Source organism: Neodiprion virginianus, chromosome 1, assembly GCF_021901495.1.
Source record: "Neodiprion virginianus isolate iyNeoVirg1 chromosome 1, iyNeoVirg1.1, whole genome shotgun sequence".
Lineage (NCBI taxonomy): Eukaryota > Metazoa > Arthropoda > Insecta > Hymenoptera > Diprionidae > Neodiprion > Neodiprion virginianus.
The window spans coordinates 26,811,657-26,836,721 of record NC_060877.1 but is presented as its reverse complement, the minus strand read 5'-3'; the positions used below and the strand labels follow the sequence as shown (position 1 = coordinate 26,836,721).

The window sequence follows — 25,065 nt, the reverse complement described above, 5'->3', positions numbered from 1 at the left end:
GGATACATAGCTAAACTAAAGCGATAGCGCATCACGTAGATTAGCATAGTTTCGGTTATTGTTGTTTAAACACGAGCTTGCGACGCAGTGTGATATAATGTGTTGTATGCAATTTTGCATGTGTATGAATCTGCGAGTCATTGACAAGATTTTGTAACTATTTTAAAAACGGTAAGGAAAAAAAAAAAAAAAAAACGAAACGAAACGAAACATGCTCAAGCATCAGCGAAATTCGGTTTCTGATTATTGAAATTTTAAAACGGTTTAATTTTACTAGACGTGTTGTTTTAATGACGAAAAATCGTGATATATTACTGAGTTACAAAATCGATCTGTGTTCAAGTTATTTCGGTATAAGTGTTCAATGTTGATTGTGCGTCTGATAAGACAATATTACCTGTGAGCATAGCCTCGTGAGTAGTGGTGGAGGCAACAGATATGGTAATCGTATCTCCCTCCCCTCGGATAACTTGGATGCTCTGTTTCTCCAGTGTGACACGACCTGAATGTATTATACATCCTCTAGAACTATCTCTACGCTATTGTACACGCTATTAGCCATTCAGATTTTACTCTCTGTCAATAATTAGGTAAATTGTTAACGCATCATTTTAACTCGTGACGGATAAATCATTTTTAAATATTTTTTTTATGTACATGTCTTTTTAGGTGTGTAGTTGGTTTACTTGTTTAGTCACATACCGCAAGGTATTTACATGTTTTATCGTCGCGTAAATATGCCAAAGTCAATTGATTACATGCAACGTAATTTTGACGGTGATTGGATGGAATTTCGATATTTTACCTTCAGATTCTGATTCCGTAGCTTGTTGTTTAGGTGGAGCTTGATCTTCTTTGGTTACTTTTTTTGGGGCTATAGCTTCCTCGTCTATTTCGACATTTTCAGTCACTTCCATCTTCAGCGTTTTCTTTTCTTCTGTAATTTCTTCTGATTTCGCTATGAAATTACAAGTTTTCTAATAGGCGATCACACACTCATACTTATTAATATGAATGGGATAATGGTGGTAATAAAAATAACATGAATGAACATCTATGGGAATAACGAAAGTATACATGTACGTAAAAAAAAAAAAGAAGAATGTTTGCCACTGGCATAAAACAACATGTAACGAATAATGTGGACAACATAAAAATGAAAGGTAACGAAAGGCATTTAATTAACAAAACAAAAGGCATTTACGGAGAAGCTTCGATTGTATGGGGTATGGAAGCTATACTGGGTATATATCGCGGGTAAGTTCAGCAGTCCACAGGAAAAAAGTTTACTTCATACGAAGCGACTGTCCATAAAATCTTTGAACATAATTCACGTCTATGAAGTTGAAAAGCGGAAAAAAGTGTATCCGTTACTTCAATACTTACTGACAGCTGGCAAAAAATGGAGAATTGATGTTCGACTTCTCAAAAAGTTGTATGCTAACAGGGCTACAAGGCTGTGGATTCTATATCTGTATTTGCTACTACTTTTTCTACGCTGTATAATTTTATAATGTCTTATTAACTTTCAATCTTTAACGATAAACTTTCATCAGCACTTGGCCAATTTCGTTTACCACAGTACCAAAACGAATTATTGACGATATTATACAGCGTAGATTACAGGTATTTTTCTTTTGATAACTAATGTAATGCTTACTTTGAACAATGACATTGCTCTTGCTAGTGACAACACCCATTTGATTTTCTGCTCGAACCTCGTACAACCCGCCATCGGAACCCTTGACAAGATTGAGCGTCAAGTCGTAACTCTCTTTACGTTGGGTGTCCCTAGTGATTTTGATCCTCGCATCGGCAGAGACGTCCTTACCATCCTTAAACCACTTTACTTCAGGTTCTGGCACGCCAGACACTTCGAATTTCAAGTTCAAAGTATCTCCCTCCGTGATTTTTTGATCCGTCAGCTTCTTTATGATCTTCGGTTTACTGTGCACAGTTAGCGTAGAGCTACTTTCATTCTCTCCAAATTCGTTTTTAACTTTACAAGTGTATTTGCCGGACAACTCAGTCTTCACTTCCTTGATAATGAGCTTGTAATTATCTCCCTCTTCGATGCGAGTATACTCCTTCCGCGTTTCCGTGATTTCAACGTCACCCAGGTACCATTGAATGCTCGGTTTTGGGAAGCCTTCGATTATGACTTCGAATTCTATGTTCAAGTCCCCTTCGTTGGCCGTTACGTCTTTCAGTTTGGTCTTGAATCGAGGCGCGCTGCGTACATTTACTTTCGTTTCATCAACGCTCGAGCCGTGCTTGTTGCTAACTTCCGCTTTGTAAGTCGAAGCGTCGGTACTAACGGCGCCGGTGATCTTCAGCATGTATTTGTCACCATCTTGAACTATTTTTATACGCTCAGTTTCACTGACTACTTCTCCGTCCTTAAACCATTTAATGGTTGGTTTTGGGTCAGCCTCAACTTCGATCAACAATGTCAGGCTGTCGCCTTCATTGATGACCTTCGGTTCTCCAAGTTTCCTTTTAATTTTCGGAGGTGATTTCACGCTGAAGTTCCAGAATTCTGAAGTTTGACTAATTTCGTTCTTGGCCACTATGGAATAGGATCCGGAATCTTCGATTCTAGTATTTTTTATGGTAAGGCTGTACGCTCCCTTACTGTCCTTTGTAATTTTGATACGCTCCGATTCTGTAATCAACTGACCATCCTTATACCATGTAACTTCTGGTACAGGTGATCCCTCGATCTCGACAGTCATTGTTACGGTCTCCTCTGTCATGACGGTAGTATCCGTCATTTTTTTCGTAACTTTTGGCGCAGATTTTACGATAAGTTCAATCTGCGTGCTGTCCTCTCCCAATTCATTCTTGGCCTTGATCGTGTAGGTGCCCGCATCCTTGGCTGTGACTTGCTTGATCACAAGCGAGAGGGATTCCTCATCTTCCCATAGATATTTGATCCTTCCACCGGCCAGTATCTCTTCGCCGTCCTTTGTCCACTTAATCTCAGGCTTGGGGAAACCTTGAACCTGTAAGTCGAGCATTGCAGATCCTCCTGCGTTTACTTCAGACTGTTTAAACTCCGTTTCCAGCTTGGGTTTTGCGGGATTTTTCGCCAATTGGTTCACAGACCCTTGGACCGTGAGTTCGGCACTGCAGCTAATGTTTCCAGTGCTGGTTTGAGCAACGCAAGTGTACAAACCTGCATCCTCTGGCTTCACGTGTTGGAAAACGAGAGCCAGAGTATCTTCGCTGTCCTTGAACAATACTTTGAATCTCTCTTCCGGGTCGAACGGTTGACCGTCTCTGAGCCATTGGAATTGTGGTTCCACACCGGGCTCCAGTAAGCCTTCGGGAAGACCGGCAAATACGCTTTTTTCGTCAGTGACAGTAACCTTGGCCTCGCAAGACGTTTCGCCGAACCGATTCATCGCTGTGCACGAATATTTTCCAGCGTCTTCTCGCTGGACAGCTGCAATGACTAACTCGTAAAAACCCTTGTCTGCTTTCTCAGTTACAATCTTGATACGTTCGTTCTTCGAGTCGATAAGGACGTCGTCCTTGTAGCTGTGAGCGTAAAAATCGTAAGCTCAGCAGTTCAACAATTCAATCGTACAGCGTTTACCACTTCCGTGATATTTATACTCACAATTTAAGATCAGGATTTGGATCACCCTTGATCTTAACCATGAACCGTAAGTAAGTGTTCTCCAGAAGTTCCGTGTCCTTCAGGCGCACTAAGAATATCGGAGCATTCGCCTCCGCCCTGGCTTTCCGTTCTTCAGAAGTCACTGGAAAATATCATTCGTTAACAAATTTTGTCACGAACATCACCTGTTATTTAGAAAAATTTGATCACTATCCCTACGTCACTTACGTTCATGAACTATGAGTTGGGCGGTACAAGTTGCTATGCCATCGCTATTGACTGCTCTGGCAGTGTAAATTCCAGAGTCAGATTCCGAGACATTTGCAATCTCTAGTTTGAAGGTGCTGTTGTTTTCGGCACTAGTCACCACTCTGTCCGCAAGTTTGTCATCTAACGGCTTATTGTCCTTAAGCCAGTGCATCCTTGACGGCGAGTCATTATCGTTCAATGTACACTCGAACGTGGCGCTCTCTCCGGCTATGTTTGAGTAAAAAGAAATTATTGAATCGATTGATAAAAGTATGCGATCGGGATTCGCAGAATTAGATGTGCAAAATAAAATATTTAGCATTTTTTTTTTAGAAAGTCTTCTAGAGCTACACATTGACTGAATCACGATATTTTAACCAGTTGTGTAAGAGGGGTAAGCAGTACTAGAAGAACAATTTAACAAGAAACCAGGAATTTGCGAACATATCTCGACTTCGCTCGTGGAATTTATCTCACTGATGCGTTTCGATTCGCAGGCAGTTTTCGGGTTAAAACAACATTATTATTGCATGGAAAATAATAACGAACTTATAATGAACTTGAAGAAGCTGCGGTTACGAGAAGATTTCATCACATTACCATCACCAACGTCCAGAATAGTAAATTTTTTTATATTCAGTTTTAGAGGACAACATGTACTTTTGAATATGTTGTGTGATGTTTGTTTACTGAAAAATTTGTGTGCTGTACGTTTTATCGATACCGAACCCCATAAATCGAAATAATATCTTCCACGTATATCAATCATATATGTAGGTATATTTCCTTAGATACAACGTCGATTTATATCGTTTATACATACACGATCCTTATCCTGCCCTTATTTCTCGGGTATAGAAGCAGATGTATTGTTTTTTTGTATTTCACCACTAATAATTATGGATTTAACATGAGCTGTGAATGTTGTTTAAAAATTCAAATCAATCCGACGTATACGTGGGAGGTTTGTATTACTCGCAAAATAGCTGCTAATCTATTTGCATGTATTGAAGTTTAGGTGCCGATAAATCTCGAGATCCCGAGTATAGTAAAAACGAAAAATAAACCAAAATTTGGTAAAGATTATATATAATTTTGAAAATAAACAGAAGAAAATGAAAAAATAAAAAATTTTAGTTAGTGAGTTTTCCAATTCAAAATCAGGTTAAAAATCAAAAAAACGTCTACTTATGTTTATGTGTGTGTGAGTGTGCGTGTATATGATATATGAAGTAAATGATTGACAACATCTAAAATTAGCATTTAGAAGCAATAGTGTCATCTAAGGTCACGGCTAGAAGCGTATACTCAGAAGCTACTATAAGAGGCTAAGTGGAGAAAAATAAAAATCGACGAGGCCATGTAAAGTACAGAAAAAAGGCGAAGAAAGTGATGGGTGATTCGGGCTACGACGACTTTACCTATTGCGTGTATCAATGCCTGTTTTGCTCGTATTGCTAGAACAATAAAAATATATTATAGCGACTTATTTCTCTTTTCCTATTTTTTATTTATACACCTATTGATCATTCGTCGATAAATCATCAGGTTCACTTACGCCAATTACCATCTCTATCCAATATCTATGCATGTTGTATATTGTATGGTGTTTTAAAAAAACTTGGTGTTTCATTATGGATCATTGTGCACATGCAATTCGTCGTATTCAGGTAAATGTAGGTAACGAAACGTCATTGGATACGGTGCTCGGTGCTATGTATGAATACCGTAATGCAGTAGTACAAAGTAAGTAGTTGGTGTGTGATTAGACTGCAGAATAGCATTCGCATTTACATCGTTTTATTGATTTTTGATGCAATTGTTTTTATCGACTATTGACAGTTAGTGTGGATATTTTCACAGTATACCGGGAAAAATTTGGGCTACTATATCAGTTGGATTTTGAAAGTACCTATAATAATCATACTGACGAGTCCCACAGTTAGTTTTACTGCGCCAATATACTGTATCTTTTAGGCCGGACATCACGAAAAAACTGAATCAGAAGCGTTGAGGCGATTCTGAATTCAACCTACCATTTGAAACCGACATTAACTGTCCGTAATAATGTCTAAGATCTTTCATTAACGCATGCGCTATATTATGACACACATTAATCAGAGTGATCTGTACACGAGCACCCTTGAGATACTTGGCCAAATGAAAAGGTAGGTTCGTAAATCTTAGGGATTGCTTCGCGTCGCGATAAGTATCCTCCAAAAAATGGCCCAAGTCTGAAACTTACGTTCAACGTTGCAGCCTTCGATGGTCTTGGTGAAAACTGGTTTTCCGGAATCGTCCTTCGTCAGGGCGAGCTTCGTTGTTTTCACTTCACTGATCGAGTTCGAACCCCCAATCGCAGTGGTGTACGAGTTGGTGCTTTCAGACGTGACTTCTGAACCAATTGCAGAGGAGGATTTTCTCGATGCACTTGCCGACAGCGACGATTCCGTATAGGAAGAGATGCCATTGCGGCTGCTTGACACGGACGAGTACTCTACAGCAGTCAGCAGTTAACCGAAATGAAGCGTTGGCCTACCTGAGATACGCCGCTAAGTTGCATCTGGCACAAATGTCACCTCGTCGCGAGTACGGAGCAAGCGATGTGTGCTAGATTGTTCTCACGATGCGTTATGGAATCAGGCGAGCTCAGTACTAGCGAGGGAATGACTTGTTTTTACGGCGACTTTGACTACGTTGAAATGATAAAATCAACGGTAACCAGTCGCGTCAATATAAGTATAACAATGACGAACAAAACTTATCAGTGCAAAGTACGGCGTTCGTTGGCTTTATGGTGATGAAACAATGGTAAAGAATTTGAATAATTACCCTCAATCACTCTGGAGGATGCGGAGCTGTACCGGCTTGACGAGTACCGGCCCGACATTTCGTTACCTTCGTCTCCAACTTTTCTCTCGATCAGTTCCTGGCCCTTTTCAGTTCCTTTGGTCTCCTCCGATTTGGCGGCCTTGGTAATCTGTTTCGTAGGTTCTGGTTTGGGGTCTGAAACAGTCTTCCGTGGCTCGGGTTTCGGGGGTTCAACTTTGACCGGTTCCGGTTTGACGTGATTTGAGTCCTTGAAGTCTTCCTGCACCTCCGTCAGCTGCAGGTCGTCCGCAGCGTGTTCCGCGAGTGCGACTACGTCGCTGGCGTATTGGCGTATCTCTTTGAGCCAGTACTGCTTAATGAGGTCCTTGTGAGCTACTAAAGTGATGGGATAGCCAGGCGCGCCTGGACTCGTGTGGTGCAGCTCAAAGCTCCGCTGATCTTCAGGGTGATCCTTTACTTCTACCTCCGGCAGCTGGAAGGATACGAATTACATGAGTGCGGGAAGAAGGGGGGGGGGGGGGGGGGGGGGAATTAGTTGCGGAGTGACGGAGGAGCAGGAAATACTTACTCGAATAATATCCTTCAAGACGAATACTGATCTGTCTTCCGAAATGCGCCTGACCTTGCAAACGAGGATTCGGGCTTTGAAGAGGAATAAATATCGTTCCTTACTCTTGTTGTCCTTGTCGATGAAACTGAACCATTCCTAGAAAAGAAACATTTTCAAGACATTAAGAGTCGAAACTTGTGAGCTTCGTCGTTGCAGCTTGACACGAATATCGGAAAGTCAAAGCTGCACTTACGTGAGTCAGCAATCTCCCGAGCTTGTGTATATTCCCTTTGTATCCCTCGATGTTACTTATAAACTTATTATCTGTTGCCCTGTGAGGGATGCCTAGCATCAACTCCAAAGCCTTCTGGAGGTCGTCGCAGTCTTCGCCTAGTCGGGTCGAATACTTCACCAGCTCCTGAAAGTTTCCATTATTCGTAAGTTACATCTGTTCAAACTTCGTTCGATCCTGAATACAACGTTCAGCGAACTTTGACGGTAATCGAGAAGACGCGTCATTTTTCTACACCGCATAAAGAATGTACGACCTGTCGGCCTTCAGCTTTCTATTCTAAAATTTTCTCACCCCATTCACCTTCCGTCCCCCTTTCGGTACAAAACTCACGACTTGGATATAGCAATTTCACGGTTTTTCTTTGCCGTCTGAAAAGCGGCGGACAAGCAGGACAGACGGCGTTGAGGTGGCACAAAGATGACCTGTTTTTAGCGCGCTAAATCTGTCCGTCGCCCACTCTCCTCTTCCCCCCTCTGTCACCCCCGAATCCCCCCATCGCACCCCCGCCTCCGTAGATCGGTAGCGTAAACATGCATGTCACAGTCTTATTACCACGATGGCACAGATATCTGTCTTCCAGCTCTTTGCCACGTCTCCGTAACGTATTACGTATATGCGTGGTTATTACACGTAACGCGTTCGGTAACGGACCGATACATAATTACATCATCCGATATTTTCGCGTTAATTCTATTTTTGCAGAATTCTCATCGGTGGATAATGTTATGCACTTTTAGGAAATGGGAATATTTTTCGCGCGGAAAGTATGAAGGCTCCGGATAGAACTAATTTCGAATTCGCCGAGTCGCGCCTGAAAATATCTCGCCGAGGCTAGAAAGAACGAATTTCCAACGAGAGACAGTCCGCGTTTCATTCGCATCCTATTTACTCTCATTGAGCTAGATTGGAGGATTTTTGAATTTTTCAACGCTAACAGAATTGCGTCTCGGCATAGCGATCTGTTTACACGGGGTAATACAGTATATTCGTTAACAAGCGAACAAGAGTCGAAAGTAATCTGACTTGTGCTGTTCGAGGTTGAAAGTTTGTTTAGCGAATGTTAGCCACGCCATCACGATTGAGAATTTCTAAACACACGTCAATGTGGTACTATAAAACCGATTAGGGGTCTACCTAAGTTTTGAAAAATGAGCAGTAAATTTGACCAAATCCACTGACAATCTCCATTTATTAATATAATTTTATCGCTCCGCATTGCTAAGGTCTTCAATTGCTATTCACAGCTGCGGTCGTATTTTTCTGCGAACAAAAGCACGCGTGTATATTTTGAAAACATTTTTATCCGCTTATTTTTACGCGGTTTTAATGATTCCATCCAGATTGATTATCGAAAACGCGTGAGTTTGCGGATACATACGTGCAGGGACAAAACGATCCAGGGTGGATATACTTTCAAGGTAACATTCTGGCAATGTGCTATTTTTACTCGTCACACGAAAATCTCAACTGTAAATATATAGGTCAGGCATGTGAGATGCTACGGTTTCGAAAGTATTTCGTATATCTGTTAGCGCTGCATTCTCGGACTTTGTAACTGCCAAAACGATCCTCACCATACGCACTTAAGGAAATTGCAATACGTTAACGAAGTACATATGTCCGCGTCTCGTTCTCCTTTCAGATTTCAGCAATTTTCGCATACTGATGCGAATATTCAGCCCACAACATCAGACGGAATAAATATTTTTTTTTACGCTTATAATTTCACGTCATAGATACTGGAATGCGCTCGCGGGATTTCATCTGGTGGAAATTATTTCTGTCGAATCGTCATACGCGATTCGTTCCGAATATTATTTTTCGAAGTGTATAATTCCGTGCGACAAAATTTGGGAGAATCTGGCAACGTGCGGATTTTTTTTCACCTGCACGCTGCGTGCAACCGCCTTGGATCATTTATTCACCGTACAAACAAACGGATCGTCAAATGTTGCGATGAATTTAGTGGCCTGGAACCCGCGATCTTTCGAAAAAGAAATTGGCGAAGGCGGTTGGTTCGGTTGCTGGTTTGGACGATCTCCAACTTACCAAATCACAGTTTCAAAATATATTTTGCGTTACGAGTAATTAAATGAAATTGATCAATTTTGTGCGCTCAGACCGGATTCAGTAAGGCGTGGCTGCTATTTGGCTAGGGCATTTTGCCAGGCCTTGTCTATCAGTTAGCAGCAAGAAGATCGCGTCCCCAAATATAAATTCGCCGTGCATCCGATAGCGTGAAGAATAAGTCAAGTCCGATAACGGATGTCGGCAACTCCCACGTAAAAATTTCTGCGACTGGTTGTTCGAGCCGAGAAATAACCCGAACCTCTGTTCTACCGAAGGATTGGTGCAGGCTTACCTTAAGAAGGAGCTGGTAGTCGTTGATGCGTTGTATCGGGAGCTTCAAATGCTCCGAAACGCTCTTGTCGTCTCCGAGAGTCTGGCTCAGCTCCTGGACAGAAAGTGAAAAGAATTTTCAAATACAATCTATAAATACGTGGTTGAAAAAGATGTGGCGAAAAGAAAAAAAATATTTTTTAGCCTGTACGATTGAGCGGCGCGGAATAGAACCTCCGGCCGATTCACCCGTGCGGACAAATTTACTGATCAACATTTATTCGATCACCTGTTCCTCGTATCAATAAGCAATAAAGACTGTTTAGAAAACATTGAAAAACAAATTCTTCTGGCTATGTCGCTAAGGATTCGATCAATTACTTATCATTTATTGAAACACTTAACAAAGCAAAGAAAACGGACAAGCAAGGACAAATTTTAAAGCGATGACATGACGTAATGTATCGTTTGAAATTCAAACTGGAACGTTCACGTTCATGTCACAGTGACTGAGTAAATGATCGAGACTTGGTATGCAGGATCTTTACTTCATTCTATTTTGATACCTCGGATTTATTTAACGGTAATCATGCATTTGGTGAAACGAGACAGAGCTATGTGAAAATTAGATCGAAGTGCAACAGACGAAATCAAGTCTTGTTGTCAATTGCGAGCTAAGAAGTTAGACTTCTCGATGGTTCCGCGTAAATTCGATAGCGTTGGAATTTCCGAATACATGTAAATTTCTTTTGAAAGTATGTCAACGATTTTTGAATCCGAATAAAAATTCCAGGTTAATGGAGTTAGCGCGCAGTGTGACCTCCTCTTTTCGACCTGGACCATTGCCAAGCTTGATGCGCGTAGTAATGTGAAAAATGACGATGAAGAAGCGCTAAAAGTGGCGAGGGAAAGGGATCAAATATTTAAGCTTTCACCGATAAATGAACGGATTTGAGTAAAGAAAAACCGGATGAACCGAGACCGAGTACTCCGTAACCGGAGTAATTCGATACCACCGTCAATTCATCCGGCGGATCACGTGTATTTTTGGCGCAACCACTTTTGACACTCGAGAGAGACGGTCACCACCAATCACCATTCACCATTCGCCATTTGCCATTCGCCGCGCGGTAAATTGATGGGAGGAAGTGGGTGGAGCTGAGGGGCGGGAGGAGGGGGGGGGGGAGTCCCTTGCGTAAACAAAAACACACCTTAAAAAGGGCCAAGGGAACTAAACACTACTGTGACGTCGGATGGCCGTTAGGATAGAGTACGTGCTCGTCGCAGACTGGTTCGTAAGTTCGCGGAGGATCTCGGATAGAGCAAAAGCCGGTGGTTCCCCCGCGGCGCCGATTCCCGAGGGGGGTTCGGGAGGGACAGAAAGGGAGGGACGGAACCGTAGAACCGATATGGCTCTGGCTAAACTTAGCCAGGGAGAAACTGACCACTACCCATCGCCCGAGAGCAAGATCGGACTCTGCAGAACGTTCGCGCCACTTCCAACATCCGCGAACGAGTTGCGGAAATTTGCGAAATCATCTAATACGCTAAATTTCAAGGCGGCAAAAGTTGTCTCGCTACCAGTCGATCTCACGGCTTTGATTATGTACGCAAAATTTTTTGAATTCGTCGAGGATCATGCGATCGGAATCGGTGCCCCAAATTCTGGTGACAATGGGAAATTGTTTTTACTTTTAGGTATTAAACTGCTTCAATGATTTTTTTTTTTGCTTTCGTGGTCTGGATTAGAAGGGATATTTTATCTCGATTTTTTTTCTCATGCCTGCAGTTGAGTTAGTGATCATGGTTCCAGGAATTTCGGTTAAATTTATGATATGTCTCGGGAAAAAGTTGGCGTAACGAGAATTTCGGGCCAAGAGGTTCAGCGTTATCTTTGCTAATCCACCCTCATCGCCAGTGACGTCATTGCAGGCTAGAACGATAACGTCACGGATTGATATCGCATCGGCGGGATATTTCATTGCGTTGTAATCGGTTGTGCGGGAGAGACAGAGACGTAGCGTAGTAAAAGAGAAGAGGACGCCGGATGATCACTCGATAAAAATAAACGCTTCTATTTCGAGGGCTGGATGCGGGCGCCCGCGCGTTTCGCCATTATGTAATTGTAGATTTTCATCAATTGTTGCGAATCCGTATTGGTAGCGGTGAAGAAACAGTATGGAAGATACGAGACATTGTCTTGACAGGTGTAACTACTGCCTCGGTACGAATACCTGAGCGCGAAAAAATAAAAAAACTCGCTGATTTCAAATTTGTGCGATTCTATTCTGTAAATTGAAGCTACTAGTCGATTTTTAACTCAAATCCAGAAAGGTAATTATCGTTCTTAACAGACGTGTATTGTCTGCGTAAAGAGACATTTAGATATGAGAAGTACTGTGTCAATGTGCCACTTTCGACGTCACTAATGCGAAATCCGAAATTAGATCCTGGATCCGTGAGCGAACCGAGTCTTGCAGATTTCTGTCGTACCCTGCCCTGCCTTACTGTTGGTGGTAAGGTGGAGGCGTATTTCTCAGGTTTCCATCGTAGCTACCAGTTGTCGATGGTACAATATCGGTTCAAGATTTTTGCGATCATATTTTAGGAAATGAGATTAAATTAGACCATCGTTTTGAGGCTCTCGATTTTCGCTCAAGCTCTAGTAAAAACTGAAATTTCGACACTCACTTCAAAGTAATCGCGGACTTCGTCGTTCGATTGAAGAAATTCTTGAGCCGATGGTTCGTCTCTGCAGTAAGCAACGTGCTTGTCAAAATCTCGTTCCTGTGACACAAGATCAGAAAATAATAAACGAACAGTCAATCGTGCGACAGAATATCTCAGGCAAATGTATAAGTCTGAAACTGTATCTATCAGATCAGTTGTGAATGAAAGTTGAATGACGAGCAAATCTTACCAGTCTCAAGAAAGTCTTTCCCAGCATCCGTGGTTGGTCCGCGTAGTACTTGACGCCCTCGATCAACACCCTGCCGAACGAGCTAATTAAAAAAGGGATTAATTTCATGCCACAAAAAACCCACGCCTACCGATTATAGGTAGTTAGAAATTCAGCCGGGCTCAATCAGTCTTCGTATCGATCAAGTGGAAACGAAACTACAACAGGAACTAGTAGAAAACAAGATGTTGATTAGAACAATTACTTCGAGGGGGGATGATGGATGATCTATGAAAATTCACTTGATGACACTGAAACATCGCGTGTCATGGCCCAACAAGTGATTAGAAAAAAGTCTCGTATTATGAATGGGGGCTTGTAAGGGTTTCTGTTACATAAAGTATGTAGATGGAAAATGCGATCGGGAAGGTTTCGTCACTGCGCATAGTTTTCCAATTCAAGACGCAGAAGCGCCGTCAATCGTTCTTGCTCGAGCCACGGCTGACCTAACAAGGCTTGTACTACTGCCAGCGCGGATATTGCTCAATTCTCTTCAACTATGTTTCAAAGGAGTGTTCGCAAAATCGCAAATCCTACTCGATTCGTGTTTCAGCATGTTTGGACAAGTATTGTAGTAATGCAAGCGTTGTTTGGTCGGTATCAGCCAGAGTGCAAACGATTAATGGACGTAAATGCACTTAGAATTTATCTCTTCTTTGAAAACTGGGCAACGCACGAATTTGACTGTTATTAATTTCGACTCAGTTTTACCTGCACTAAATTTTCACTTCGATTTTGTACCTCGCTCGGAAAATTTTCGGTGGCAAAATTTTCAAAGAATTGTACGTCGTGGTTTGCTTTTTCGTTTTTTAATTACAAACCTAGGCATACCTAATTATTAATTCCGAACATTATTGATAAATTTCAATTCTAATTATAAAGATCATAGAATTCGTTGTTTCTTTGAAGTATCTACCCAACAGAATTATTTACCGTTGAATCAGTTTCGAACTTTATAAATATTGTCGACGATTTTACACCTCGTCTAAGATAAATTCTGAAGAATGACGCGATAGATATTTACTCATTCGAGAGTAAGACACAATTCAGTGAATCATTGTTTGCAAGCCGTTTTTACATTTTCTGAGTCATTTTGTAAAAGAAAAAAAGTTTTTTCTATCAGACTAGAATTTTCCAGAGCCTTGCGTACAGATGAGGCGAAAACTTTCCGATCATTTCCAAAATAAAAAAATAAAAAAAACACTTCGAGACATAGCGGGTAAAAATGTGATCGTAGGTTTGCAGAGGGTCAAGAGGGGCAAACCAGACGCCGTATGATCGAGACAGGGGTACAAAAATCAAACATCATGAACAGCACCGTAGTAAATGGTGTCTATAGGATGCGGGGCACACGATCACGCAAAAATCAAATTAAAGACTTACACAGCTTACTACATTTCATCGCTAAGGGGGTAAAAATTTTTATCTGTATCAGAAGCGATTCGTGTGACCGATTTGCGATTATTGCGTAAATCTTGTACGCGAGATTCAAACGTGTGCATAAATTATCTCTTAATGGACCGCAGCTGACAAATGACCCGCACTTAACGTGAAACTGTGGCTTTGCCTTACTGCCAGCGATAAACCGTCGTGATTCGTCATTGCAGTTCTGTTGCTGCAAGCTGTCTAAGATCGTTAAAATTCACAGTTCTTAACGAGTACAATTCTTACGAACGATGCCGGAGTTTTCTTGTTTCAAGTGATCGAGCGACAGTGTCAAATGTGTTTAACCGAGACTTGGCACTTGGGGAACTGTTCAGGCGCTCGCATATATCGCCAAAATCCAAGTCAGGATCCGATGATACTTACGTATTGTGAAACTCGGCTATTTGCCTCAGGTTCGTAAATATCAGATCTTTGTTATCTCGCACGGCTCTCGGTACTCCTGGGTGATCCAGAGGTTTCAAGTAACGCTCAACCACCGACTGTATGTCCCTGCCAAATTCTTCCTCGGTCTCGACGAGTTCCTTTATCACAGCTCTGCAATGTATTTAAATAAATTCATTATAAACACAATTTCGCAATGTATTGTAAAGTGATAAACTCGTCTTCGGGCAACAGATTTACCCAATCGCAGGTAGAGGTGGGTTAATATCTGATTTGGACTTACTCTCGTCGATAATGAGAGTCTTCGGGACGTATTTGACTGGTCAGCGTGGAACTTTCCTCGCTTATCATACTTTGCTTGACAACACCGGATGGCACCCAGCCCTCTTTGCCATCGTTGGTTCGCACGTACACTCTAAAAAAAGGCAATGGTAATTAAATTTTGTTTCATGCTTTTCAGTGGATCAGAATAAAATAAAAAAATCTCATTTTATCCTCGCGTATAAAACTTTGTCCAATGTTCACACAATAGTGCGTTTGTTAAACCATAGAGTTTAACCATCGAATCTAGCGGATGTCGTGTTCGTAAATTTGTATTCGGTCAAAAGGAGAAAGTGAAGTATAAAATGAAAGATCTTGCGCTAAAGTATTGTCTATTTTTTTTCATCGTTAAATTATGTGATAATCATTATCTCGGAGGTGAAGAACGAAACGAGTACGTTGTATCTTATTATTTTTTCTAGTTTTATGAAATTCCGACCGCGGCTGGTACATCTTCTTTTTTTATCTGCAGTTTTTTCTTCTTTCTTTTCACAGAAAAATTACCAAATTTGAAATTAAATATCAATATTTTTCTAGTCCGTTGAATGAACCGGGATTCTACCGAGAAAATGACGTAGGCACAGCCTTAGTCACTGTTCCAGTTTTACTTCCCATACACCCACGTGTCTGATCTATTAGTATTCTAGAATAATACACGGGTGCTTTGAGATACGCGATAGGTATTATTGGCGCGTTTGGCGGTCGACCCACGTTGCCGTCGTAGTAAAAGAAAACCGATAGTGAAATGAGTGATGTTTAGATCTGACAATTCGGATGTGTACAGGATTAATCGATACATGTGTACCATCGGAAGTGTAAAAAAAAATTTATAACATATCCGTAAGAAATGTTTGGAACGTTGAGATCAATCTGATAGATGCAGCTGCTCCGATACGCTGCGTAGACTTGAAACGACTTACGTATTTTGGAACCGAATCAGCCTCGGTATCCACAAAATTAATGGCTGAGATTCAACAAGTTAGCAACCGCAACGATGCGTGGCCCATTGACCGCCGTTAACATTAGCCAAAATCGCCGCTGTAGCAACTGTATAAATATCTAACTTGTTACATGTTATTATACCCGTAGTTAGTTGGTCAACGGGTGAAACGAACCAGCTTTAGTTTTGTCCCGAAAAATCGTCCGGCATTTCGATCACTCCTAAAATTTGTCTAAAACCAGCGAAGACTCGAAACTACGACAAACAAATAAATCTCTCGTTTATTCAGCAATCCATTCATCACACGTATGTATGTAGAATGTACGTAACGAATATCATAAGTTCTCACGCGTGCCTTGCCACGTTTTCAATGACAGGTGTCACATTCTCTGCACCACCTGTTACGCCGCTTGACGCCCCGATCAGCTGTGCCTCCGGTATCCGGGTAACGCCACGATGCATCTCTATAGATTCTCCTCTCGAGACGTAGACGAGGAGGAATATAAACACGGTCTATGAGAATTGGCAGCATCTCTCGCGCGAGATTCGCGTGCTTGCGGCCGTATAATTTCAGTCTCACGTCGAATAACGGATTGCAAAATATCGTAGAAAACCTGCTGCCATCCAGCAGGGTCTGGCAAACGACTGAGGCAGGAATCTGGATAGCGACATCCTGCAGGACCTCATCACGTACCTGTCTGGCGGGTTGATACCGTTCAATTTAACGGCACTACGCGCCCTCGGATCGGTGTGTTTTCTTCGTGGTCGGACCGCGAGTTTGTGTTTAGCCGCGGAATTGTCCAGAGGAACGCCGACCTCGCCTCCGACTTCTAGGTCGGGGTCGCTCTTCATTTTCCTGCAAAATTTCAAGGTCTGAACTGTCCCTGATCGCCGTTCTTCGACGTACAGCTTTTAGCGTTATTCACTCTTCCGCTTTTCAGCTATAAGTTAATCGCCTCTCACGCATGTGTTGAGCTGATCGTGGGCTGGTCTTAGCCTATTTCAACTTCTCGTTTTGATCGAGCTGCAGCGGATTAGCCACTCGTTAGAATTGTTTGGAAGCGTTTGAGTCAAAGGCTGAGGTCGATTACCCTCTTCTCGTTAGTTCGTTAGCGAAACGAGGTGTTAAGCCGCTCGAGCGACACATTTATTGGCTACTTAAAAGCATCGGAAGACCTTTTCTTTCAGTGATACGATGAGGGAAACCATTCCTTATCATCCGAAGGTAAGTTTCACTTGGAAAAAAAAGCAAATTTTACGAATTTCCAACTGGCTTTTATGTAAGCAGGTAAGCTTAGTCACAATATTCATTTACTCATCGGGTCTACTTATTTTCAAACTAACCTTAGTTGAGCTGTTTAAACTACCTCTGTGAATCGGGCATTATTCAATGTAAAATGAAAAACAAAGTCTTCGTCTGATTGTTTACTTTGGCATGTGTCCTGTTTTCCCACACTTCTGAATTCCCTTATGACATGCTACATGTCACAGATAATAATAGAATGAACTTGCGGCGTGGATTAGTTGCGTGGAATTAGAAGCATTTTAGTTAGTTTCGTTGATCGAATTCATATACACAAGGTTTTTTCCTTTGATATTTCCACTGTAAAGCGACCGGTCAAATCGACGTTGATTTTTGGTTAAAAATTTAATTGCCGATGTGCAATTGCAGCGTCAAAACGTCTGTCTTGATCGTAATTCTAGCAAGTTGTCATCTACGACGGAGGATGGAAATAGATTGACTGTTGAAACAGCACTGCAGGAGTATAGTAGGCATTCCTGAAGAGAAGCTGCGAAGATACACGTGAAAATATACAAACGATGCTGTTGCATACAGCGTAGCTCGACGAATGTTATGCTTCATGATAGGATAGCGCTGACAAATATAAGTCGCGTTTTGACCGATGAGTAGTTTTGTATACCGGACGTAACGGAAAGACGCGAGTGACGTCAGATGGAGAATTTTCAACCAACTACTGCCGAAGCGGTTCAACGCCGTTGCTGCACGTTGAACCGATCGTAAATGCGTTTCTAGGAGCGAAGCAATTGGGTTAATGGTTGCAGTATGTTTGGAAGGATTTATGGACAGACGTCAAACCAATAGCTTCGACCAGCTCTAGTTTGATCTCGAGTACTCCGAAGGAGAAAGGTAATTCTTCTATTTGTCAATTTCAAGCTTCTTAATAGACTGGCTTCGACTTCGATAAATATTGTCGAATTATTCTGAGCTCCCATAAAATATATTTACGCGTTGTTTGACATCAAAGAAGGACTTGTTGTGACAGGGCGCATCTTTTTTGCGCGTGTCACCTCTCGGCGATCAAGCTGGTCGTTTCGCCGGGAAGAATTACGAACTTGGGCTCTAAAATCAGGGTCGACGAACCTGTGAAAGTTCTTTTTGCTTAACGGAAATTCCCGGCATTAAGACACGCGCGGATGGCGAGCGTTTAGGTATTGAATCTGGCGTGACTTATTACTCGCGAAACTTGCAGACGGTAACCTGTGAAATCCTATGTACAAGTTATTTCAAGCTCGGAGATAGGCAGCTAATTTTTCACGATTTTCGAACGGCTTGAAGAGCTGCTAAATCATTGTCAGGATTTACTCGCAGATGATAGTTGTGTCAAGCTAACTTCTCAAGCGACGCTGCTCGTTTCCTTCGCTGGGCTGACGGTCGGCACGTAAAATGTCTCAAAGTCGACCGGGTAAAAATACTGCGAGAAAATAAGCAACCTCAAGCAGTCGGGGCAACGATCTTTGCGCGGATTGCACCGAGAGTTTTCCATCGTGAATGACGTTGCACCTCTTTTCAACCCCATCGTTTTGGTCTGTCGAACTTTGGTGGAATAAAAAGCTTCGGGATCTTTTCACGTTTAAAAATAATGTATGATTTTCCGTTCTCCGTTATAAGAAAGTATACATTATACGCACTTCTTGTTTTTTTAAGGCCAGATTTATTGCTCCCAATTTTGATCTATGACACGCGTGAGTCAGTCAATGTACCGGCCAAATCAACGTCAGCGAAAAGTCAATAGCCGTTGAAATTCAGCACGTGCGTACCGAAAACAAATTCAACCTATCGGGAGCTACGGATGAGTTTATAGACGTAGTATTTCATATTTCTTGAGGGTTGCATAGCCGGTATAAATTTGAGTTTCGGTTGTCGGTGCAGGGAAAAGTCGATGGTTATTAATAGCGGAAGTAGCGTTAGTGAAGCGAAGCTTTCCTGCTGCGAACTCAATGTCGTTAATCAATTCTTCGAGGACGGACCTGCATGCTGAGGCTTTGTTTGGTGTCTTTTGTATCTCAGGTTTCTGTTTCTAGTCGGTACCCTGATTCAAAAAGCAAAGAAAAATCGACAACTGTCGCGTACGTTGGATCGTCAGAAGTCCATCAATTATCTCAACACCCCGATAGCCTGTCTGTTATTGTTAGGAATGTTATGTTCTATGGTTAGATATTTATAGAGAGTCGCAAATAGCCCGGACTGAAATAGTTTTTAAGCACCGAGTTACACCGAGTCAACGATCTAACCATGCCAAAGATTTATCTCTTTGGCAAGGCGACGTTTTTATGAAATACCGAAACCAAATTCGACTGGAACTTTTCGAATGACTCAACTCACTTTGCGGACTCGGCGTGTTCCACGGCCTCAACGATGTCTCCGACGGTGACCGAGACTCCATCCTCTCCTTCGGCCGTGTAATCCTTGATCACCACATAGTGCTCCGAGGAAACCTGAAAAATCGAGAATTACATTCTGCGTCATTTGGCAGAGACAAGAACCAACGAGTTTAGTCTGGGAAAACTGTGCTCAACTAGACTAGACGTGGAAAAAGAGTCGAACCAATGGTCCGGCCGTGGGAGAAGCTTTTTTTTCAACATTATTGGCTACTTCCAAGTATTTTACGCACGAATTCTGTCTAGCATCATTACCGACTCGCAGCTGTTGTTGGGGTGCAGACTGCTGAGTCTTCGGAAGCTAGGGGTATTTTCTCTACTAGCCGAATACCCTCCGAATTGTTCCGACCTCGAAAGACTGACTCCGCTAGTTTCCTGCCTGATCCCGTTTGTCATTACTCCTTCCAAGCTGCTCGCAGACGTTGCAGAAATGGTCCCGGTTACAGTCGATACCATTTCCGTGTCTCCGTCTTCCTCGCGAGCAACCGGACAGCAATACATTGAAAACCGATGCGCCGTCGGTCTGCTCAATCGCAGAGCAGAAAATACGTGCAGCGGTTCGAAGTGGCTGATCCCATCCTCGTCGAGGACGGTGTACGACACCTGTCCAGTGAGGACGGCCCTGGACGCTTCCCTGGGAACAACAGCCTGCATTCCCTGCTTCAGAATCATGAAAATAGCGGAGGGCCTGTGGCTTCTCTTCAGGAGGAATTCCTCCATGGCCAAGCTGTTCTCGGCATGAAGTAGAGCGGTTGGTACATCGGCTGACGACTGCAGCGGCGCTTCTTCGGGAACTATCATGAGAGCCGCGCTCTCTCTAACGAGTGCCCGAAGTCGAGGGTCGGACCTGGCCAATTCTGGATCGCTGCATAAGTCCCCGAGGGCTCTGCTGAACTGTGGTCTTTGTTCAGCAAGCTGTCGCATCACCGTGAGCCGCTTCAAAATGTCGACGGTCATTCGGTCGCCGGACAACGCTTCGGTCGATTTATTGTCGGAGATCACTGCCAGAAGGCTCGAAGCAGTTGAAGACATTCCGAGTGCTCTGGCGAGGCCGACTGCCTGCAGTATCAAGTCACGGACCTTGGGACCGTCGTCATTCAGAAGTTCCCGAACTTTGAGTTCACTCGATTCTCGTACCGCGTGGACAATCGCTTTGTGCACCGTCTCCACAGCCTCTTTTTCCGTAATCACACCGGCCGCGTCCTCCGATACTTTTCGTAGCACCCTCGAGAGTAGGTCAGGATTATTTTTTGTCACAGCCCTAAAAGCGGCCCCCACCAAGTCACTGCCATCCTCATCTTCCAGTACGGCCGATAGTCTCTCCAGAACAACCTCGTCTTTAAGAATTTGTCCGCCGATCGTTGACTTCAGAATATCCACCTTATTGCTGCTAGCATTTAACAAATCGAGAAGGACGCCGTGACAAACGAGGCTGCGATTCTGGGGTACCAGCAGTATTTTGTGCACCTCTTCCACCGCGTTTTCAAAGTTTAACGAATTTTGTCTCAGTAGTACGTTGAACGACTCGCTTATTGCCGAAAAAACGTAATTCTGCTGGTCTGCTTCGTCCGTTGAATCCTGTCCAGAGATTGCCAAAGCTGCAGCCATTACAGCCGCCCTGAGCGCCGCATGAAAAACTTCATCGGTCTGGTCGCCATTCTCGTGTTTACCTTCCCCATTTGTAAACGGCCTGATACCCGTTGGCGAGGATTTCCCATTAGTCATTTTTTCCGACACATTTTTTTCAATTATGTTACTGGCCAGCCGAGCGACCGTCGAGACGATCTGTGCCATTTTCACAGCTGCGTTGCCCTGCAGTCCGAGCTTCTCTACGGCATCCAAGGCGTGTTCAAGCGCCACGGATCTCGGATCGACGTCGACGTTCACGGCAGGCAATTCCGTCGGTACCTGTCGACCAACGGACATCCCAGCTTCCGACAGCTGTCTCAGCATCCTCGCGTCAATACTCATTTCGCCTTCGTGCCCCTTAGCAGCGGTGTCATAGCTGAAATGATGCCGCGGTCTGAGCAGCCGCAATTCTTCCGGAGTCACTTCGAAACCTTGGACAGAAAACTCGAGCCCTCCTTCAGGGGTGTCCGTCAAATCCGGCGCGACAAATCGCGGACCTTCTTCCGTCTGGACAATTTGGCCCGGCACAAAGGTCACTCCGCGGTCTCCAGCCTCGACGACACGACCTGGAACGAATCGAGGCCCGTCCGGAGTGTCGACCACTTGCCCGGGAACGAATCTGGACCCCTCGTCTTCCGTGGATATCACCTGGCCTGGGATGAAGGTGGGTCCTGCCTTAGTCTCGACTATTTGTCCCGGTACGAAGCGGGGCCCGTCCGCAGTCTCGATGGTCTGACCGGGCACGAATTTCGGCCCGGATCGCGTCTCCACCACTTGACCGGGAACGAATTTCGGCCCTTCGGTAGTGTCCACCACTTGGCCAGGTACAAATTGCTCTCCCATTTCCGTCATTACTACTTGCCCCGGTACGAATCCGTCGTCCGTCATCATTCCGGGAACGAACCTCGGTCCGCCTTTCCCTCCGCGAACCAGTTGACCCGGGACTACCTTTTTTCCTCCGGGAGGTAAGCTTTTCACACACTCAGGGAAAAACTCTACCCCCTTTTCGGTCTGCACCATGTGACCGAATACCTCATCTGGCTGACCGGAGAGCGATAATGCGTTCGCAGTTTTCGGATCTATCGGTATGCCGATTGGGCCGGCTTCGAGGAATACCACATCGTTGAGGTTTCTCGCTGCCGCGAATTCGAACGCTTCGTTTCCCTCCAATATCGTTGTTAACCCTGGCATGAATCTCTTCTCTCCCTCGGGCGTTTCCACGAACTGTCCTTCGACGAATTTTCGCCCCTCAGGCGTGTTCAACGTCGTGCCTGCAACGAATTTCGGCCCATTCTCCGACTCGACGGTGACGCCGGGAACGAAGTGAGTCTCTCCGTTACTGGCAATCACATTTTGACCTGGTACAAAGCTGGGTCCTTCTGATGTGAGCATCGTTTTACCAGGCACAAATGCTACCTCACCAGACGGTGTCTTGACGCTTTGACCTGGTACAAATTCCCAAGCTTCGCCCCGTTGCACACTTTGTCCTGGTATGAAGAGCTGTTCACCTTCCTCATTGGTCATGGTTTGTCCCGGCATAAAGCACGGGGTACCATCCTCCGTTATGATGGTTTGTCCAGGAAGGAATTCGAATCCTTCCGTTACTTGTCCAGCGACGAACTTCGGCCCGGCGTCGGTCAAAACAGTTTGACCTTGAACAAACCTTGCCCCATCAGCAGTGTGCATGTTCTGTCCCTGGACAAACTGGAGACCATTTTTGGTTGGTAACGTTTGACCGGCGACGAACATCGGCGTTTTTTTATTATTTGATTCTACCGCATTGACGATTTGGCCAGGAATAAGAATGGGGCCGTCTGGCGTGTTCACCGTGAAGCCAGGAACGAATGCTGGGCCGTGGGGAGTGCGAACCGTTTGTCCAGGAACGAATACTGGACCCGTGGGTGTTTGGAGCGTCTGTCCAGGGATGAATCTCTGCGCAGATTCAATGTCGAGTTTCAGACCTGAAACTTTGTGCATTTTTGTTTTAACTCCCGATTTCATCTTCTGAACAAGCTCGGGGATTTCGTCGACCTTGGGAAGCGTCTCGACCGCCTGCCTGCCAACGGCGTTGAACTTGGCGGTCACGTCGGATGTTAGTTCGAGGTCCTGCGGTGGAATGCTCGTCAAGGCGATCTGAAGCTCTGGATTGGGCTCGGCGTTCAGCGGGGTAAAGGGCGCGACCACTGCAACGGCTTCCAGTCCACCAGCTTCTTCGAAAATTGGTGAACCGATCAACCCGGTCGGCGTGTTTTCGAGGTCCACAAACTTTGGATCAGTTTTGATGGGTTGGGGCATTCTGTCGACGACAGGAAGTCCGTTGACCAGCGCTGCATCTCTCTCGAAATTATTCCAATCCCAGTTTTCCATCAACGGTTTGACCAGGTCTCGCCAGTCACCAGACGCCGCGATCAGTGAGGCTCCGTTGGTCGCAGTGTTATCCAAGTTCACGTGCTTCCAGTCCTGAGTTTCTTCCTTGACATCTTCCTTGACGCTTTTGAGCTTGACTTGCTTGACCCGTTTCAGCTCTTCTTCATCGGCGACCCTCTCCTTGTCCTCAAATATTTTTTTCGCATAGTTGAGACCCGCCTGTCGTTTTTTCTTGCGTTTTCTAGCTTCAGCCTCCAGTTTTTCACGTTCTTTGACGACATCCTCCCGCGGTCCCATACCGTCGTAGAGGTTCTCGAAGTTGTCCAGGTCTCGAAAGTCGACGGATACGTTCTTCCCTTGTCGCAATCGCAGGAGGACCGTGTCACAGTCTCGCGATAACATCACATCGCGTACATCTCCGTCTCTGACCGCCGCCTCAAGACGAGCTGGAAAAACGAGACTGTATCTCCGTTCCTCCACGGTATAAACAAACCTGCCGCCATCTTCCTCCGGCGACGGTTGCTTCGTGTCTAGAAGATCCCTCAGAACTTTTTGCTGGGCATTATCTGTGTCTAGGACCGGGAAGACGTATCGATAGTCCTGAAGCACGACGTGCTTCTTCTTCTCTCCGACGATAACACCGTCGGTGAAATGATGCGGTCCTAATCCGGAAGCGGTGGTTATTCTGCATTTATTTTTGCCGGGAGTGTGAACACCGAGCAGGACGGGAATGTAGTGATGGGTCGGTAACCCGTAGGACTTGCCGGTTATTCGACACCAGCGTTTCGCTGCCGCTGGACTGATCGGTGGTAGCAGAGGGAAATAGTTGGGCTTGGGAAGGCCTCTGCTCCTCCCGGTGATCCTACAGAAGGACATTGTCCCCTTGTCGAAGGCGCCGCTTTTCTAGAGCTTACTCTTTCCTTCTCTCTCCCTGGTTTTTTTCCTCGCTAGTTTCGTCTGACTGACATCGGTCCGCTAACAACTGTCCATCACACTCATGAGCCGAGCCACGGGCTTCTGACTAGGCTAAGTTTAATTCTAGTCATTCACCTTCTTGTCACAGGTTTCGTTCTATGAATAAACCAGTTAATGATCCTCCTCTAGACGGGTACCAAGCAGCAAAGTTCAGAAACCTTGCAGATAATTTCTCCGTCACATGCGAACAAGTATAATCTTTGAACCTCCTTCGAAAGGGCTCCTTCAGATTTAAACCACTGCGCCATTATAAACACTGCACTCTATATTTAAATCGAACCACCTTCTTCACTTTAGCTATCGTATCCCGTTCGTAGACACTTTGAACATTCAAAAAAAATTATACACATCGTTGCTAAAAAAAAAAAACAACAAAAAAAAAAAAAATGTTCACTCGTAACAAATATTACAGTCTCTTATTTTCACAGAATTCCACTACAAATCCACGCTCGATGCACTGAAATAAATCGGAATA

At 44.1% G+C, this 25,065-nt stretch overlaps 1 protein-coding gene across 10 annotated transcripts in view; it reads right to left on the bottom strand.

Moving 5' to 3' along the window:
* The window catches only part of LOC124306062 (obscurin), a 43,676-nt gene that overhangs the window by 11,523 nt on the left and 7,088 nt on the right, over nt 1-25,065 (bottom strand). The window contains exons 1-18 of one of the 10 annotated variants that reach the window (XM_046766197.1): nt 19,875-24,946; nt 19,564-19,676; nt 16,633-16,794; nt 14,961-15,092; nt 14,660-14,830; nt 12,812-12,893; nt 12,583-12,678; nt 9,914-10,006; nt 7,510-7,674; nt 7,275-7,412; nt 6,707-7,178; nt 6,120-6,371; nt 5,296-5,331; nt 3,854-4,102; nt 3,626-3,767; nt 1,661-3,543; nt 806-958; nt 398-502 (exon numbers count right to left, since the gene is read on the bottom strand). In XM_046766197.1, coding sequence (XP_046622153.1) covers nt 398-502; nt 806-958; nt 1,661-3,543; nt 3,626-3,767; nt 3,854-4,102; nt 5,296-5,331; nt 6,120-6,371; nt 6,707-7,178; nt 7,275-7,412; nt 7,510-7,674; nt 9,914-10,006; nt 12,583-12,678; nt 12,812-12,893; nt 14,660-14,830; nt 14,961-15,092; nt 16,633-16,794; nt 19,564-19,676; nt 19,875-24,491 — 9,061 coding nt within the window. In that variant the 5' untranslated portion in view covers nt 24,492-24,946. Of the gene's footprint in view, nt 1-397; nt 503-805; nt 959-1,660; nt 3,544-3,625; nt 3,768-3,853; nt 4,103-5,295; nt 5,332-6,119; nt 6,372-6,706; nt 7,179-7,274; nt 7,413-7,509; nt 7,675-7,842; nt 7,865-9,913; nt 10,007-11,102; nt 11,240-12,582; nt 12,679-12,811; nt 12,894-14,659; nt 14,831-14,960; nt 15,093-16,632; nt 16,795-19,563; nt 19,677-19,874; nt 24,947-25,065 lie in introns of those variants that run through there. The other 9 variants (XM_046766206.1, XM_046766249.1, XM_046766222.1 and 6 more) reach the window with 9 other exon arrangements.